This window comes from Dendrobates tinctorius, unplaced genomic scaffold (assembly GCF_039654945.1).
Source record: "Dendrobates tinctorius isolate UK_male_01 unplaced genomic scaffold, ASM3965494v1 ptg000022l, whole genome shotgun sequence".
Taxonomy (NCBI): Eukaryota; Metazoa; Chordata; class Amphibia; order Anura; family Dendrobatidae; genus Dendrobates; species Dendrobates tinctorius.
This window is the reverse complement of record NW_027361690.1, coordinates 47553630-47570525: the sequence shown is the minus strand read 5'-3', so window position 1 is coordinate 47570525 and position 16896 is coordinate 47553630. Positions and strand designations below refer to the sequence as shown.

The 16896-nt window shown below is 47.5% G+C and overlaps 1 protein-coding gene across 3 annotated transcripts in view; it reads left to right on the top strand.

Moving 5' to 3' along the window:
- Positions 1 to 16896, top strand: part of POLG (DNA polymerase gamma, catalytic subunit) — a 155118-nt gene that overhangs the window by 45470 nt on the left and 92752 nt on the right. For all 3 annotated transcript variants that reach the window (XM_073568694.1, XM_073568693.1, XM_073568695.1), the window contains exons 5-7: positions 2388 to 2534; positions 7104 to 7183; positions 9363 to 9545. In XM_073568694.1, coding sequence (XP_073424795.1) covers positions 2388 to 2534; positions 7104 to 7183; positions 9363 to 9545 — 410 coding nt within the window. The remainder of the gene's footprint in view (positions 1 to 2387; positions 2535 to 7103; positions 7184 to 9362; positions 9546 to 16896) is intronic.

The following is a 16896-nucleotide window of genomic DNA, read 5'->3' as shown; positions in this document are numbered from 1 at the left end:
AGCAGAGTGCACATGACAGAAATGAATCCCCCCCCTCCCTGCCCATATCCCCATCACACATCCTCCATCCCCTAGGCACATCTTCCCTCTTAAAGGGATCATTGGTATGGAAGTCAGAGCAAATCCATCCATGGATTTGGTTTTGACCCCAGGCCTCTCTTAAAGGGATCCCTGTATGGAAGTTAGGACCGTTCCACTCAGCTCTGTGGTTCTGACCCCAGGGTCTCTTAAGAGGGATCATTGGTATGGAAGTTAGGGCAAATCCATTCCGCGCTTTGGTACTGACCCTAGGCCTCTCTTAAAGGGATCTCCTGTATGGAAGTCAGGCCAAATCCCTCAATGCTGTGATTCTGACCCCAGGGTTCTATTAAAGGGATCATTGGTATGCAAGTCACGGCAAATCCACTCAGCGCTCTGGTTCTGACCCCAGGCCTCTCTTAAAGGGATCCCCGGTATGAAAATGAGGGCAAAGCCACTCTGCGCTTTGGTACTGACCCCAGGCCTCTCTTAAATGGATCTCCGGTATGGAAGTTAGGGTAAATCCCTCAGCGCTCTGATTCTCACCACAGGCCTCTCTTAAAGGGATCCCTGGTATGAAAGTTAGGACCGTTCCACTCAGTGCTCTGGTTCTGACCCCAGGCTGACGGTATGATGTGGGATATTAGGGGTAGTAGTCCGGTGGCTCTGGCTGATGGGATGATGTGGGATATTAGGGGTAGTAGTCCGGTGGCTCTGGCTTACGGGATGATGTGGGATATTAGTGGTAGTAGTCCGGTGGCTCTGGCTGACGGGATGATGTGGGATATTAGGGGGAGTAGTCTGGCGTCTGTGACGGGATGATGTGGGATATTAGTGGTAGTTGTCTGGTGGCCCTGGCTGACGGGATGATGTGGAATATTAGGGGTTGTAGTCCGGTGGCTCTGGCTGACGGGACGATGTGGGATATTAGGGGTAGTAGTCCGGTGTGCCTCTGGCTGACTGGATGATGTGGGATATTAGGGGTAGTAGTCCGGTGGCTCTGGCTGACTGGATGATGTGGGATATTAGGGGTAGTAGTCCGGTGGCTCTGGCTGACTGGATGATGTGCGATATTAGGGGTAGTAGTCCGGTGGCTCTGGCTGATGGGATGATGTGGGATATTAGGGGTAGTAGTCCGGTGGCACTGGCTGACGGGATGATGTGGGATATTAGGGGTAGTAGTCCGGTTGCTCTGGCTGACGGGATGATGTGGGATATTAGTGGTAGTTGTCCGGTGGCTCTGGCTGACGGGATGATGTGGGATATTAGGGGTAGTAGTCCGGTGGCTCTGGCTGACGGGATGATGTGGGATATTAGGGGTAGTAGTCCGGTGGCTCTGGCTGACGGGATGATGTGGGATATTAGGGGTAGTAGTCTGGTGGCTCTGGCTGACGGGATGATATGGGATATTAGGGGTAGTAGTCTGGTGGCTCTGGCTGACGGGATGATATGGGATATTAGGGGTAGTAGTCCGGTGGCTCTGGCTGATGGGATGATGTGGGATATTAGTGGTAGTAGTCCGGTGGCTCTGGCTGACGGGATGATGTGGGATATTAGGGGTAGTAGTCTGGTGGCTCTGGCTGACGGGACGATGTGGGATATTAGGGGTAGTAGTCCGGTGGCTCTGGCTGACTGGATGATGTGGGATATTAGGGGTAGTAGTCCGGTGGCTCTGGCTGACTGGATGATGTGGGATATTAGGGGTAGTAGTCCGGTAGCTCTGGCTGATGGGATGATGTGGGATATTAGGGGTAGTAGTCCGGTGGCTCTGGCTGAAGGGATGATGTGGGATATTAGGGGTAGTAGTCCGGTTGCTCTGGCTGACGGGATGATGTGGGATATTAGTGGTAGTTGTCCGGTGGCTCTGGCTGACGGGATGATGTGGGATATTAGGGGTAGTAGTCCGGTGGCTCTGGCTGACGGGCTGATGTGGGATATTAGGGGGAGTAGTCCGGTAGCTCTGGCTGATGGGATGATGTGGGATATTAGGGGGAGTAGTCCGGTAGCTCTGGCTGACGGGATGATGTGGGATATTAGGGGTAGTAGTCCGGTGGCTCTGGCTGACGGGATGATGTGGGATATTAGGGGTAGTAGTCCGGTGGCTCTGGCTGACGGGATGATGTGGGATATTAGAGGTAGTAGTCCGGTGGCTCTGGCTGACGGGATGATGTGGGATATTATAGTGAATGTGGCTATGTGGAGTGGGTGTGGCTCTACACTCAACTTTATATTTATAGATATAATCATTATAATTTGTTATAACTAACCGTAGTTATTTACTATGCCCAGGCAGCGCCGGGCTCTTCAGCTAGTATTTTTATATAAATGAAAATTTTTATTGCGTTTGTTTTTTTGTTTTGTTTTTGCAGATAAACTCATGGGAGTGGGTGAATGTTAGCAGCATTAATAATCTGGCTGATGTCCATGCTCTCTATGTTGGTGGTCCTCCTTTAGAAAAGGAAGTACGAGACCTGTTTGTAAAAGGAAGTATGGCCGATATCCGAGCTCAGTTCCAGGTGAGCATACTACAGTATAATTCACAATGCTTGATTAACCAAGTTAGTGATTTGTTAAGAATAATATCATAGTAATATGTGACAAATTGAGTTGTCCTCTTGTTTTACTTTTTAGCGATTTCCTACTTCCCTATTAGTGGGAAAGCAGGGTGGAAACTAATATATATATTTATAATGCTTGCGTATATTGCGCCATTAATTTCCAAAGTGCTTTACAGATATGATAATCACTCTTCCCATTGGGGCTCACAATCTAGACTAAATCTAATGTAAACTAATACATTAGCAGTGTAACTGCTGTTACATTGTCTATATGCATGCTCTGTAGACCAGCTTTCCCAAAGTCCTGACCAATAAATATATTTAAAAAGAATTTGTCATAAGAATTTTGGTATGGAATCTGAGAGCATCATAATGCAGGGGCAGAAACCCTATTTTCAGCTATTTGTCACTTACTGGACTGTGTGTCAGTGTTTCAATAAAATCAGTGTTTTGTCAACAGGAGATTATCACTAGAGGACTGGTTGTCTTGTGCCAAGTAGTCCTCCTTCTCTGTATAACCTCACTCCCACCAGTGATTGTCTGCTTTTTGCCTATGCACAGTGAACACAGAAAGCTACCAATCAGTGATGTGGGCGGGGTTATACAGAGCTCAGCAATCAGGGAACTGCTAGTTCTGCAGCAGAGAAAACAGTGATTTTATCAAAATGACAGCACGGCATGCAGACCAGTAAGTGATACATCACTGGAATCCGGGTCTCTGCCCCTATATTATGCTGCTGTCTGATGGCATAACAAAAACCTGGTGACTGATTCCCTTTAATGGCTTACAAACGATAAAATACAGCAGCACATGTAAGCGCTAAGTTGTAAGCAAATATTGAGTATGTGAAATGTGGACTACATTACTGCTATGTAGAATATAGTTATAAATTGAAGGTAGTCAGTGCATAAATTTGCCAATTCATGAGAGCCCACCAGCCGTGACAAGGCGTCTCTTTCTATGGTTTGGCTCTAAACCTATTATTTATTGAACATGCCTCTCCCAGGCTTAAAGCCTACAAATTTAAAAGGCAGGTAGGATCTATCACTAATTAAAAAGAGCCTTAGTCTGATGGGAGATCGGGGAGTGGTCAGCAAATTAGGGAGGCAGTCACTACTTCCAATAGCATACAAATAACAACAGCTAATATAAAGAAATGGCATAATTATTGGAAAATGAAATGTGTACACCTAATATAGGAGTATTATTCACATCTGCCAGATAATGGACTAATAGAAGACTAATCGTCAAAAAATATATCAAAGGAGAACGATTACTAGTCTACATTAAAATGTATAATGCTTTATTAATTATCAAAAATGGTGGTATTTTAAATACAGGTAAGGGAAAAGACATGTAACACATGGGTAAAAAACAGCAAAGGGGCACAGAGGGCGCAGGACTAGCGGAGTGCCGCTTATAACATATTAATGACCGCTGTGAATGCACAATCATGACGCAGTGCAGCACAAATGAGTACCTATACAACCCTAATGGTCAGACCATGTGGTCTGGTGTGCAGCACAAAAAGGTAGAGGAAATCTTGCTACCAGTTCATCACAGTGCAGTAACCAAAAAGGTATGTGTGGCAATCAGTATCATGTGGGCAATTGTAGCCCAAATTGCAAGAGTATTATCATAGTCAAAATATATATTCTTTAGGTATGCACACAAGAAAGGGTTCAAGTCCGCAGCGCCAGCGTGCCCGCCCCACACGCGTTTTAGAAGCCTTTGTCGGGGGCATATGATAACGAGACAGATGGTTATATACCGCCGACCGCTGGAAGTGTCTCCAGCCGCAGCCCAGAAATGACGCATGCCGTTGCCGGGGAAACCACGACACTGGCCAGTATCCGCATCATGAGGCCAATGATGCCACGGTCACGCGGGGAATCACATGACCCGACGTCACCGCCCCATAGAGATGCAGAGAGCCGACCGGGGCAGCGGCGCCCAGGCACAGATGCGTACAGGACCGCAGCATGGAGAGCAACAAAGGTCAAGGGTGATAAAAGAAATTGGGCCACAGCAAACGATTGACCCATAAGGTGCATAAGTGTACAAACGCGTCACAGTATATGGTGCCATCATAGACCGCATAGCATGCTAGCATGCCAGACACATTGGTTAGTATTGATGATTGCCCACACATCACTATGACTAATATGACATCTGTTCAAAAACCATATTAAATGACACCGATAATAAAGAGATGCAGGCATAGCAAAAGATACTAAACAGATTTCTATACAAAGTTACACAATGTAATATATTCATGTGCAGTCTTGAGAGCGGGCATATAAATGATCCATGCATGCAGCTGTTAATTCAGATAAGGCACCATCAAAAGGACACGACAATAAGAGGACGGTGGAGGTAATAGAGACCTAAAAGTAAGAGTAATAAAACACAAAATGAAAATAGTTAAAAGCAATGTGCCCATGTGGGATGGCAACTATGTCAGCGCAGCAGACCAGGGATCACAAAAATGGGCAAATCTCAGGCTCTCATTGAGGCCCCATGGTTGGACAGTCTGTAGCGTCCAAATCCATTTAGATTCGAGACGGGCCAACCGTTGAGTTAACCCCCGCCACGAAAATTAGTGGCAAGTATATCAATGCCTCTGAGTAAATCACTATTACATTCGTGGTAAAGTTTAAAATGACGTGGTATTGTCTTTAGGGTGGAGGCATCTGTGTGGTTTATGGCAGCCTGTATACCCAGTACGTGCTCACACACCCGTACTTTAAGTTGGCGCGAAGTGAGGCCCACATAGATTATGGTACAAGGACTTGTTGCATAGTAAATCACATTTGTTGATGTACACGTTCCATGTTTTTTAATCTTGTGCGTCTTAGAGCCATCGGAGTTTGTAAAAGAGTCACAGGTGTCAATATTGGAACAGGCTACACATCGCCCACACGGAGGGCAGCCACGTCAACCGGCAACACCATCAAGTAATGTAGTCTTGGTCCCCCCCCCCCCGCCATAGCGACTGCCGACTAAGTGATCCCGAAGATTTTTAGAGCGCCTGACGCATCTACGGCCCACCCAAAGCACATTATCAGATTGGTCAGTTCCTCCGTCTCCGGAGAGTATGCTCTACGGACCACGATTTTGAAAAACCGGCAACGGAATTAAAATTCAGGTTCAAGGAACGTGGTTATAGTAATAGGATGATCAAAAAGGCCGACAACAGAGCTAGACACTGAGACTGAAATGATTTGTTATATAAAAATAAGGTTGTAGATACCAAAAAACAAAAAAGATTTATTACTGACTACAACTCACGATTTGAATTGATGCGTGCGGCTCTAGATAAATCTTGGCCCATCCTAAAAATCAATCCCATTCTTTCAAAAATATTGCGTGATAGACCTGCCGTTACCGTGAGGCTCTCTAACAATCTTCGGGATCACTTAGTCCACAGTCTCCAATGGCTCTAAGACGTGCAGGATTAAAAACATGGAACGTGTACATCAACAAATGTCATTTATTATGTGACATGTCCTTGTACATTAATCTGTGTGGGTCTCACTTTGCGCCAACTTAAAGTACGGGTGCGTGAGCACGTACTGGGTATACAGGCTGCCATAAACCACACGGACGCTTCCACCCTAAAGACAATACCACATCATTTTAAACTTTACCACCAATGCAATAGTGATCTAGTCAGAGGCATTGATATACGGGGTTAACTCAACGGTTGGCTCGTCTCGGATCTAAATGGATTTGACGCTCCATCCAACCACGGGGCCTCAATGAGAGCCTGAGACTTGCCCACTTTTGTGATCCCTGGTCTGCTGCGTTGACATATTTGCCATCCCACATGGGCATATTGCTTTGAATTATTTTAATTTTGTGTGTTATTGCTCTTACTTTTAGGTCTCTATTACCTCCCCCATCCTCTTATTGTCGTGTCCTTTTGATGGTACCTTATCTGAATTAACAGCTGCATGCGTGGATCCTTTATATGCCGGCTATCAAGACTGCGCATGAATACTTTCCGTGTGTAATTTTGTATAGAAATCTGTTTAGTATCTTTTGCTATGCCTGCATCTCTTTATTATCGGTGTCATTTAATATGGTTTTTGAATAGATGTCATATTCTCATACTCGAGAGCAAAATCTCATTCTCAAGTTTTCTTTATTGAATAATTTTTTTATGTAATTCACTATTGCAAACTAAATGTCCAATAATGTGACATGCATGCGACCACCCTACCAAATAATCAGACATTCCACTCTAGTGGAAGTTCAGCCATACCTGTATGTATAGAGCCACTCATGAGTGTGTCTGCGGTGGTTCTCCTGCTGTGCTGACTTCTGAAGGTGCACAGGGGGTTTACGCCTGCCATACTGTCTCCATAAGCTTCAGCGCTGCTGGATCTGGTGGGGCTATGCTGTATGCTCTACATGTATAACATTTATTGTGAAACATTGTAATCTACTGTACTGTTTTTTACAAGTAATGCCATTTACACTATCATTACAGTGATTAGCTTTTATTTTCTTCTTTTCTCTAGGATCTTATTCTGTATTGTGCCCTTGATGTGAAAGCCACCTTTGAGGTGTTTCAAGAGACCTTTCCACTCTTCATAGAAAGGTAACAAAATGTGTATGTCAGCCGAGCCTGCGTCCAAGAGACAAATCCAATACTCAGGACTCTGCTCCATCACATTTGGACTACGTGTGTGCCAGGAAATGCCTGCCGAGGTCTTTTGGCCAGGCGTATGTTATATACGTGTTCCTACTATGTTGCGATTGTTTTTTCTAACCAGATCCTGCATTAGAAACAGTACACCAAGGGCGTCAATGGCCGATGTATGCAGTTCTATAGACATGCACGGTCTGGCGGCACTGTTGTTTATGTCGCGATTTGAGTTGAGTCTAATGACATTGTATAGCACGCCAGCATCACCACAGCAAAAACCTGTTCAGGTCTTATACATCAGATCAGAGCGTAGAATAAAAACTGCTACATAGTTATATACATCCCGGTCTAAATTCAAATGACGTTTGTAGAAAATATATGACCGCTGTAAACATTGGCCTTCTCACTGGTGACAGCACATGTATATTGATGCCATTGGACTACACTTAGGCTTCATTTAGCCGGCTGTATAATGTGGGCACTTTCTAGCGTAAACCCAACAGATGGGCAAGGAAGTTACAGCCGGCTGAATAAGGCCTACCTTGTATCATTCGTTTTTCTTAAAGGGAATGCATCACCATGTATTGGCTATGTAATTTGAGAGCAGCACAATGCAGGGACAGCCTGGTTGCCGTCGATGAGTCACTTGCTCAGCAGTTTGCTATAGTTTCAATATAATCAGTGTTTCATCAGCAGGAGATTATCACTGCAGGACGAGGTGTCCTGTGCATGGCAGTCCCAGCAATCTGTGTATTCCCGCCCCCTCCACTGATTGGCAGTTTACTGACAATGTACAGCATACACAGGAAGCTGCCAATCACAGGGGTGGGCGGGGATATGCAGAGCTCAGCATTCATAGCACTGTTACAGCTATGGCAAAGAAAACCTGCACAAGCAACCCACTAACTAACACAAGGCTGGAATGCAGGTCTCTGCCCCTACATCATGCTACTCTCAGATTCTATAGCAAAAACCTGCTGATAGATTTCCTTTAAAGAAGCATTTCATAAAGATTTTTTTTTACATGTAGTGTAGTTTTGGAGTGTTAAGTTACTCACCTATCCAGCACCGTTCTTCTTCTCTTCTCAGTGACATCACCCCTCTGGGTCACACTGTGCTCTGTGTGGCCCAGAAGTGGCTTTAAACCCTTTTACTCCCAAGCCTGTTTTCACCTTCCTGACCAGGCCAAATTTTACTATTCTGACCAGTGTCACTTTTTATGTGTTAATAACTCTGGAACGCTTCAACGGATCCCACGGATTCTGAGATTTTTTTTTTGCATGACGCATTGTACTTTTTGTTAGTGCTAAATTTAGGGCGGTAGTTTTGGCGTTTTGTTTATGAAAATATTGGAATATTGATGAAAAATTTGAAAATTTCTGAATTTTCAAAGTTTGAGTTTTTATATCCTTAAACCTGTAGTCATGCTTTGCAAAATAATGAATAAATAGCATTTCCCTTATGTCTACTTATGGGAAATGCAGTCATAGTATGACTGCAGACTTTTCCTCTGCCATAGCTGCAATTCCAGATACGGCCACTACTTAAATTATGGAGCTGTGCCTGGTAAACCATGAACGTGATGCAGCATTTGGTGGGGATGAGTAGTTAGTTGATCAATAGGTATCCGAGAAGTCACACTTCTCCCCATAGGCCATCAATTTTGCAACTTTAAATATGGACACCACATGGACTACGCTTTGATGCAATCTGAGTGCTGTATGTGGTTTTTGGTACTTTTCATCCGTTATACTCTAGAAAAACAGACGTGTCTGTGAGTTTTGAATACACACTGACGTGTACAGCAGCAAAGATTATAATGGGAACATGTTCTACCCATTAAAAAAAAAAGGGATAAAACACATACGTTTATCATTGCCCTAACATTGTGCAGGCTCTTCTTCCTTAGCAATGGGTACGTTCACATTGACACCCAGAGCAATACTCCCACCGCACTGTGCTCCATGTACAATCTGGCTGTGTAAGGACCACGTGCAATATATTCTCAAATCTGTCACTATCTAGAAGTAGCAATCATATTTCATACAGTATGTGTTAACATGTTTCTATAAAATGTTCTGCTATATTACGGTATTTTTTTTTAAAGCCAAGCTATTCTCCTGTTTTGTAGATGTCCCCATCCTGTGACTCTCGCTGGGATGCTAGAAATGGGTGTCTCCTACCTACCAGTGAACCAGAACTGGGAGAAGTATCTCGATGAAGCTCAGATCACTTATGAGGAGCTGCAGAAAGAGATGAAGAAATCCCTCATGAATCTGGCGAATGACGCCTGTCAGCTGCTGTTTGATGACAGGTGCGTGGTGAAAAGAAGACAGAAAAGTCTGACGAGGACCTGTTATCGGATTTATGCTGCCCGAATCACGGCTGCTTTACATACTTTGGTTTGGGAAGCATGCACGAGATGACAGGTTCCCTTTTAAATATAATCCAAATATAACCCAGTTTATCACCTTCCTTCCTGGCGAATTTTCATTTTTGCACATTTTATTTTCTCCTATCATTCATTCAGATTGATAGGACACCAATCCCAAAAGTGGGCTTTATTCCTTTTCTGCTGGTAAACAGCAGGTCTACAGACAGTTGTTCTCCTTTTAAATATCCTCTTTAAAGAGAAGAAGGACTTGACCTCTAGTGCAGCCTATTAGAAAGATCAATTTTAAATGTCAATATTGACCCTTTCACCCCCAAGACTGTGTTCATTTTCATGACCAGGGGCATCAGTATAGATAGAGGAGATCCCAGCTCCTCCTCTTCTTCCAGAGTGCACTTACGACTCTGTGAAATATATTCAAAATTTAGTCCTCGCCCCCTCCTTGTGCGTGCAAGCCAATTAGCACAATAGGGCCCACGTGCATTTTTTCTCTCCTGTGGGAGTGCCTGTTTTTTTTAATTTTTTTATTTTCCTCAGCGAGCTTGGTCACGCACTCCCTTGAGCATGCCGGCCATTCACCAGCGCCAGGTTTCTCGCAAGTGGTTTACCTCCTGTGAGTGTGCTTCGTTTTTCTTTCTCAGTCAAAGCTTTTTCAGCATCCTTTTCCTTGGCTCGCCCCTTCTTTTTCCTTCACTTTGTATCCAGCTATACAGCAGTGTTACATCGCCTGCTGCGGCTCCGCACTGTCATCCTTTTCTGGAAAACCTGCCTATTTCCACATGAGGTTCTCTGTATCCAGGACCGGCTAGACTCTGTCCAGGCTGTATTTTGTCTTTCTCTTAAGCTTAGCCCTCCTCGGCAGACACTCTCAGCCCCAGGCCTCTTTTCCTGTCCCTCCACCACTGTTATCCACTACACTTGTGCTCTCTCCATAGGGGTCATCGTACCCATTCCCTCTCAGGAACGCTTCTTGGGTTTCTAGTCCAACCTCTTTGTGGTAGAAAAAAAGACGGATGGTTCACTTCTCCCAGTCCTGGATCTTAAGCTCCTAAACCGGCGGGTACGCCTTCGTCATTTCCGTATGGAATCCTTCCATTCTGTAATTGGCTCGATAGAACCCCAGGAATTGCTCTGCTAGGTGGACATTCAGGATGCCTATCTCCACATCCAGATTTTCTTGGCACATCAGAGGTTTCTCCACTCCGCCGTCCAAGGCTAACAATAACAGTTCACCATTCTCTTCTTCGCACTGGCCTCTGCTCCCAGAGTATTCACTAAGGTTATGGCGGCTGTCTTGGCCATTCTTTGTTCCAGAGGGATTGTAGTCATTCTCTACCTGGACCAGAAAGGTGAATATTCATTTGTCTTAAGTAGCGGCACACATGACTGCCCGCAGCAGCAGGACGCGACGCTGGCGTCTGACATTGCATGCTGCTGAAGAGCAATGAATACTCACTGCTCTCTGCGCGCACAGTCCCGGCGTGCAGAGTGGTGAGTATTGCATGATGTCCCTGCCGGGAAGGTAAGTGTAATGGTTTTTTTTTTTATGTTTTCTGATGGGGCCATGCATACCAGGATTGGGATGGGGGCCAATTATAAGGATGGGACCATGCATACCAGGACCGGGATGAGGTTGTCCCTTAGTAGTCTTAAGGGTCACGTATCTACGCTTTTAATTCATTTTCAGCGGAGTTTGGCCTCTCTTCCCGAGGCGCCACCATATCATTTCCCTGTGGACCCGTGGGACCTTAGCCTAGTTTTGAGCGTTCTTCAGGGACCACTCTTCTAACCAATTCAGGAGATCGCATCCTCCCTCCTCTGGAGGTAGGTGTCTTTTTTGGTCCCAATCACTTCTATCAGACTGGTCTGAGAATTAGCATTTCTCGCTTGCCACTCTCCTTTCCTTGTATTACACCAGGACAAGGTGGTCTTGTAACCAGTTCCTTTCTTCCTAAGTCAGTCTCTCCATTCCACATCAATAAGGTCATTGTTCTCCCTTCTTTTTGCCATCACCTGTCCATTCCTTGGAAAGGTTTCTCCATAAGCTGATAATAGTCCGAGCCTTACGTTTCTACCTCTCAAGGACCGCATCCTTCAGACTTTCGAATGCCTTCTTTGTCCTCTCTGAAGATCATTGCAAGGGATGGGACTCCAAGTCTACCTATTGGGTCTGTCCCGCTATACTGGAGGCTTCTCGAGTTAAGGATAGACCATCCCCTCCGGTAGTGAATGATTGCTAACTCCACCTGTGCAGTGGGAGCCTCCTGGGCTGTTTGCCACCAGGCCTCTACAACACAGATTTGGGTTCACAAGATTCTTCAGGGTTCATACCTACGCTTCAGCTAATTCCAGCCTAGGTAGAAAGGTGTTTCAAGTGGCGGTTGCCCGTCAACCTACTTGATTTGAGCACAATAGTCTGTTCCCTCCCTTGGGACTGCTTTACAACGTTCCATGGTTACCGGTGTCCCCCAATGAAGCGATAAAGAGAGATTTTTTGGTACTCACCGTAAAATCTATTTCTTGGAGCCTTCATTGGGGGACACAAGTAGCCATGGGTATATGCTGCTGTCGAAAATCAACAGCAGGTGTAGAATTGTTTTTTTTTTTTTATTTTCTCCTTCGTCTCATTGGGGGACACAGATACTGTGGGTGTATGCTACCTCCATCTGGAGGCTGACACTTGGCAAAAACACAAGGTTAGCTCCTCCCCCGCCGTATACACCCTCGCCCTGATTGCGGGCGGAAGCCAGTTTTTTGCTTAGTGTCTATGGAGGCACACGTCTGGTCCTTTTTCTCCAGACTTTTTTGTCCATGAAGATTAGATAGGGGCAACGGATCCTATTGAAAGGGTCCGATTTCCCCAAACCATCAACGGGCGAGCACGTGTCGAGTATCGTCTCCACGTATCCTTTCCCGCACCGTGGGACAAATCTGGGCAATTTCCCCAGAGTTTTTTATTTTAATTTGTTTTTTTCTCTTTAATTTTTTTTTAAGAAGATGAGACAGGGGCAACGGATCCTATTGAAGGGGTCCGATTTCCCCAAATCAACAACGGGCGAGCACGTGCGAGTGTCCCTCCACGTATCCTTTCCCACGACGTGGGACATGATGCCAGACCTAGCCCTGACCACCCCTAGGTAGAGAAACCATGGGCTATTCAGAGGCACAAGACGGTCCGAGCGGCCCCCACTTCTCCACCAACGCAAGACGAAAGTGCTGCAAGGAGGCGGATGGTCCCTCTCCTCGACTGAAGCTGGACGGAGTTAGGGTGCCTGCACCGTCCAGGATCCCCACACCACCCCCCGCTCCCTGGTTTGTTGTTCGCCCTGAAGGGCCTACCTGGAGTGAAGTGGACGGCCGCATTTAAAGTACGGGCGTGCGGGGGGCTCCTAGGCAGCAGTGTGCGTCCCCCTAAGGCCCTCCTCGTGTCCATAGTAGGAAGAGTAGCGGCATTTTTTTGCCGTCATCGCCGCGGGCGGTGGAGAAAAATTGAGCCCCCCGGTCTTTGGCCAGTGTTAGGCCGCGGCGCGCCATCGTCGCCGCTGCGTCGCGCGGCGGAGAAAAATTTAGCCCCCGGGTTTTGGCCGGTGTTAGGCTGCGGCGGAAGTACCGCCCTCGGCGCGCGGCGGCCCGCCCCTTGAAGCCTGGGCGGGCGCCAGATAAATCCAGGCCCCGGCTTCAGTGCGGGGTAGGCCGCGACCAGGAAAGAGGTTGGGTTGCCCCATGGAGGTGCAGGAGGTCGGGCGCGCAGACAGGGGACGCAGGTCGGGTGAGTGCAGCTTCGCTGCGGAGGCCGCTGAAACAGCAAGGGGGCCTCCCCTACCCCACCCCTCCCTCACATTGAGGCAGAAGAAAACATTTTTTTTTTTGGATATATAAAACGCCTGGCAGGCACAATATGGCCGGGAAAGGGAAGACGCACACTTTTCTCTACGCTGCATGCACTTTTTGTAAGGCCCCGTTTCCACGAGCGCAGAGAGCCAAAGTGTGCGAGGCCTGCGACTCCGAACACGCCCAGGAGCCCCCCTCGGCGACTGAATCCAGAGAGCCGAGTTCTCCGGAATGGGCGTTATCATTGTCCGTCTATGGCCTCGCTTACAAAGGCGATCGAGTCCCTTTACGCCCCAAAGGGAGGCAAGGATAGTGGCTCGCTTATCTGGGAAGGGTCCTCCACCTCACAGGAACCTTCGGCCTGCAGGGGCCGTTCCCATGCCAGAGGCGAAGGAAACAAACCCGTACGAGGTCTCCTGGCCTATCCGGTGCCTCGGCATCGGGGAGTTCAGCATCACGCTCCCCTTCACCAGGGAGCGGGCAGAGTTTAGATTGTGACTCAGACGAGCCACTTGATCTAGATACCCCGGGATGCCGGGAGACAGTGGACAGCCTCATTGAAGCTGTGAATCAAACCCTGGGGATTGAAGATGATGCTACCTTGGCCGCGAGCCATAAGGTAGCCTTTAAGCGGGCCAAGCACCCGCATAGAGTATTTGGCACTCACCCAGAATTTGAGGATATAGTGCAGCGCCACAGAGAATACCCAGACAAGCGCTTCTCGGGCCAGAAGTCTATAGAGGCAAGATACCCATTTGCCCCGGAACTCTGTAAGAAATGGGCGGAATCCCCAGTGGTGGACCCGCCAGTGTCGCGCCTGGCCTCCAAGTCCTTGTTGTCGGTGCCTAGCGGCTCGTCCATTAAGAACCCCACGGATCGGCTCATAGAGGGCTTGGCGCGATCAGTTTTTGAGGCATCAGGTTCGGCGCTCGCCCCTTCGTTCGCGGCGACGTGGGTTGCCAAGGCCATGATGTCATGGTCAGAGTCTTTGAATAACGCCTTGCAGGATAGAGGCCTACCTGCGGAGGTGTCTGAGGTCGCAAGTCAAATTGCTATGGCTGGTAGCCATTAGGAGAGCCCTCTGGTTGAGAACTTGGCGAGCCGATTCAATTTCCAAGAAGTTCTTGACTTCCTTGCCCAATCAGGGGAGGCCACCAGTTCGGGGAGATGTTGGATCGGCTCATCTCCGATGCGACAGGAGGGAAAAGCAGCTTCCTCCCGCAGCAAAAGGCGAAACAGCCTTTTCGCCAGGTCCCGACACGTTTTCGAGCCTTCCGCACAGGGCTGTGGAGTCGGTAAGCCAAACCTGCGACTCCGACTCCTCAATTTCCCTTACACCGACTCCAACTCCGACTCCCACACATATTGCTTATATTTAAGTGAAAAATGTATTGTAGTACAATGTGAACCTCAGACATTTAATCATTTTTATGATCCAATAATCAAGATATTTAGATAGAACAGAATATATATTGGTGTACTACCCGGTTTTCATTCTTTTTGGTACAGATACGATATGGATAGACAGATATGGATAAATGGATAGATAGAGCAGTTTTCTAGTCTTCTTTTGCTATTGAGTAACATTATCTATGAGCTCAAAAACCTTTCAGGTGATGCAGTTTTTTAAAAAGATGATCAACTTTTGCAGCTGAAAAACGTATCCTCAAAAAACACAGGAAAAACGCTGTGTGTGAATGTAGCCTTAGATCAGGAATATAACAGCCATTTATAGGACATTTCATAACTTTCCCAAACTCCTATGAAAAAATATTCAGCACATCCTGCATTGAATTACTGTACCCAATTTATTATATATTTTAGGAGTCGGTCCATTTTATACCGACTCCAACTCCGACTCCACCAAAATGAGCACCGACTCTCCGACTCCGACTCCACAGCCCTGCTTCCGCAACACCGGATGGATGGCAGTAGCCAGTTCGGCCAGCCCACCTCGCTCCAACCAGGATAGGGAGCGACAGGTCTCGTATAGACCCATTCCGGTGGGAAGGATGCGCGCTCACCAGCCCAGGCCGAGAGGAGCCCTTGGTAGGCGACAGCAGCAGGGTGGGCGTCCGCCTGCTCCTTTTTCGCCATATCTGGGTCGAGGTAGCACACGACTTATGGGTGGTAGAACTGGTGACTTCAGGGTACAAAATAGAGTTCATCAGGTACCCTCCAACACGGTTTTTTCTCTCCCGACTTCCCAAGGTGGAGCCCCGGGCGAAAGCGCTGCTAGGAGCCATCAATTCACTCCAAAACAACGGAGTCATTGTTCCCGTACCAGAGCACGAAAAAGCTCAGGGTTTTTATTCCAATCTGTTCGCGGTCCCCAAAAAGGACGGGACAGTCAGACCGTTTTTGGACCTGAAGCTCCTAAACAGGTTCATCAGAGTCAAACATTTCAGGATGGAATCTCTCCGTTCTGTTATATCAGCCATGGATCAGGGAGAGTACTTAGCCTCGATCAACATCCAGGATGCCTACCTGCATGTTCCCATTTTTCCTCCGCATCAAAAGTTTCTTCGGTTCACCATCAATGGTCGACACTTTCAATTCGGAGCACTCCCATTCGGGATAGCCACCGCACCCAGAGTGTTCACAAAGGTAATGGCAGTCGTGATGGCCGTCTTACACTCGTGGGGCATAGTCGTCTTGCCATACTTAGACGACCTCTTGGTGAAGGGTCCCTCATTTCGGGCGTGCAAGGAGAATGTCAGCATTACACTGGATACACTCTCCCGCTTAGGTTGGTTGGTCAACAGGAAGAAATCATCTCTGGTCCCAGCTCGGAGGATTGCTTTTCTAGGAATGGTCTTCGATACCTCCCAAGGGTTGGGAATTCTCCCTCAAAACAAAGCCCTAGCGCTCCGACAAGGAGTCCAGAAGCTCCAGCAGCCGGTCCCTCACACCATTCGGTTTGGGATGAGGATACTAGGGAAGATGGTGGCAGCAATGGAAGCAATTCCGTTTGCTCAATTTCATCTTCGACCCCTACAGCACGCTCTCATGTCAGCATGGGACAAGAACCCGTTCACTCTCGATCAGCGGTGCCGACTATCCTCTCTGGTCAGGCAATCACTAGAGTGGTGTCCCTTCAGGGGAAACAGTTTCCCCCAGATCACAGGCTAGTGGTCACGACCGACGCCAGTCTCCTCGGCTGGGGAGCAGTTTTTTGCCACCACACGGCCCAAGGCCGGTGGTCGCAACAGGAAGCTCGTCTCCCGATGAACTTGTTGGAAATACGAGCGATCTGGCAGGCGCTGCAGCATTTCCAGCACCTCCTAGCAGGACGGCCCATTCGGATACAGTCAGACAACGCCACGGCGGTGGCTTCTGTAAATCATCAAGGGGGCACGCACAGCAGGGCAACCATGCGCGAGATAGCACATGTGCTTCATTGGGCCGAGAAGAACCAGTCGGTAATTTCGGCAGTCTACAT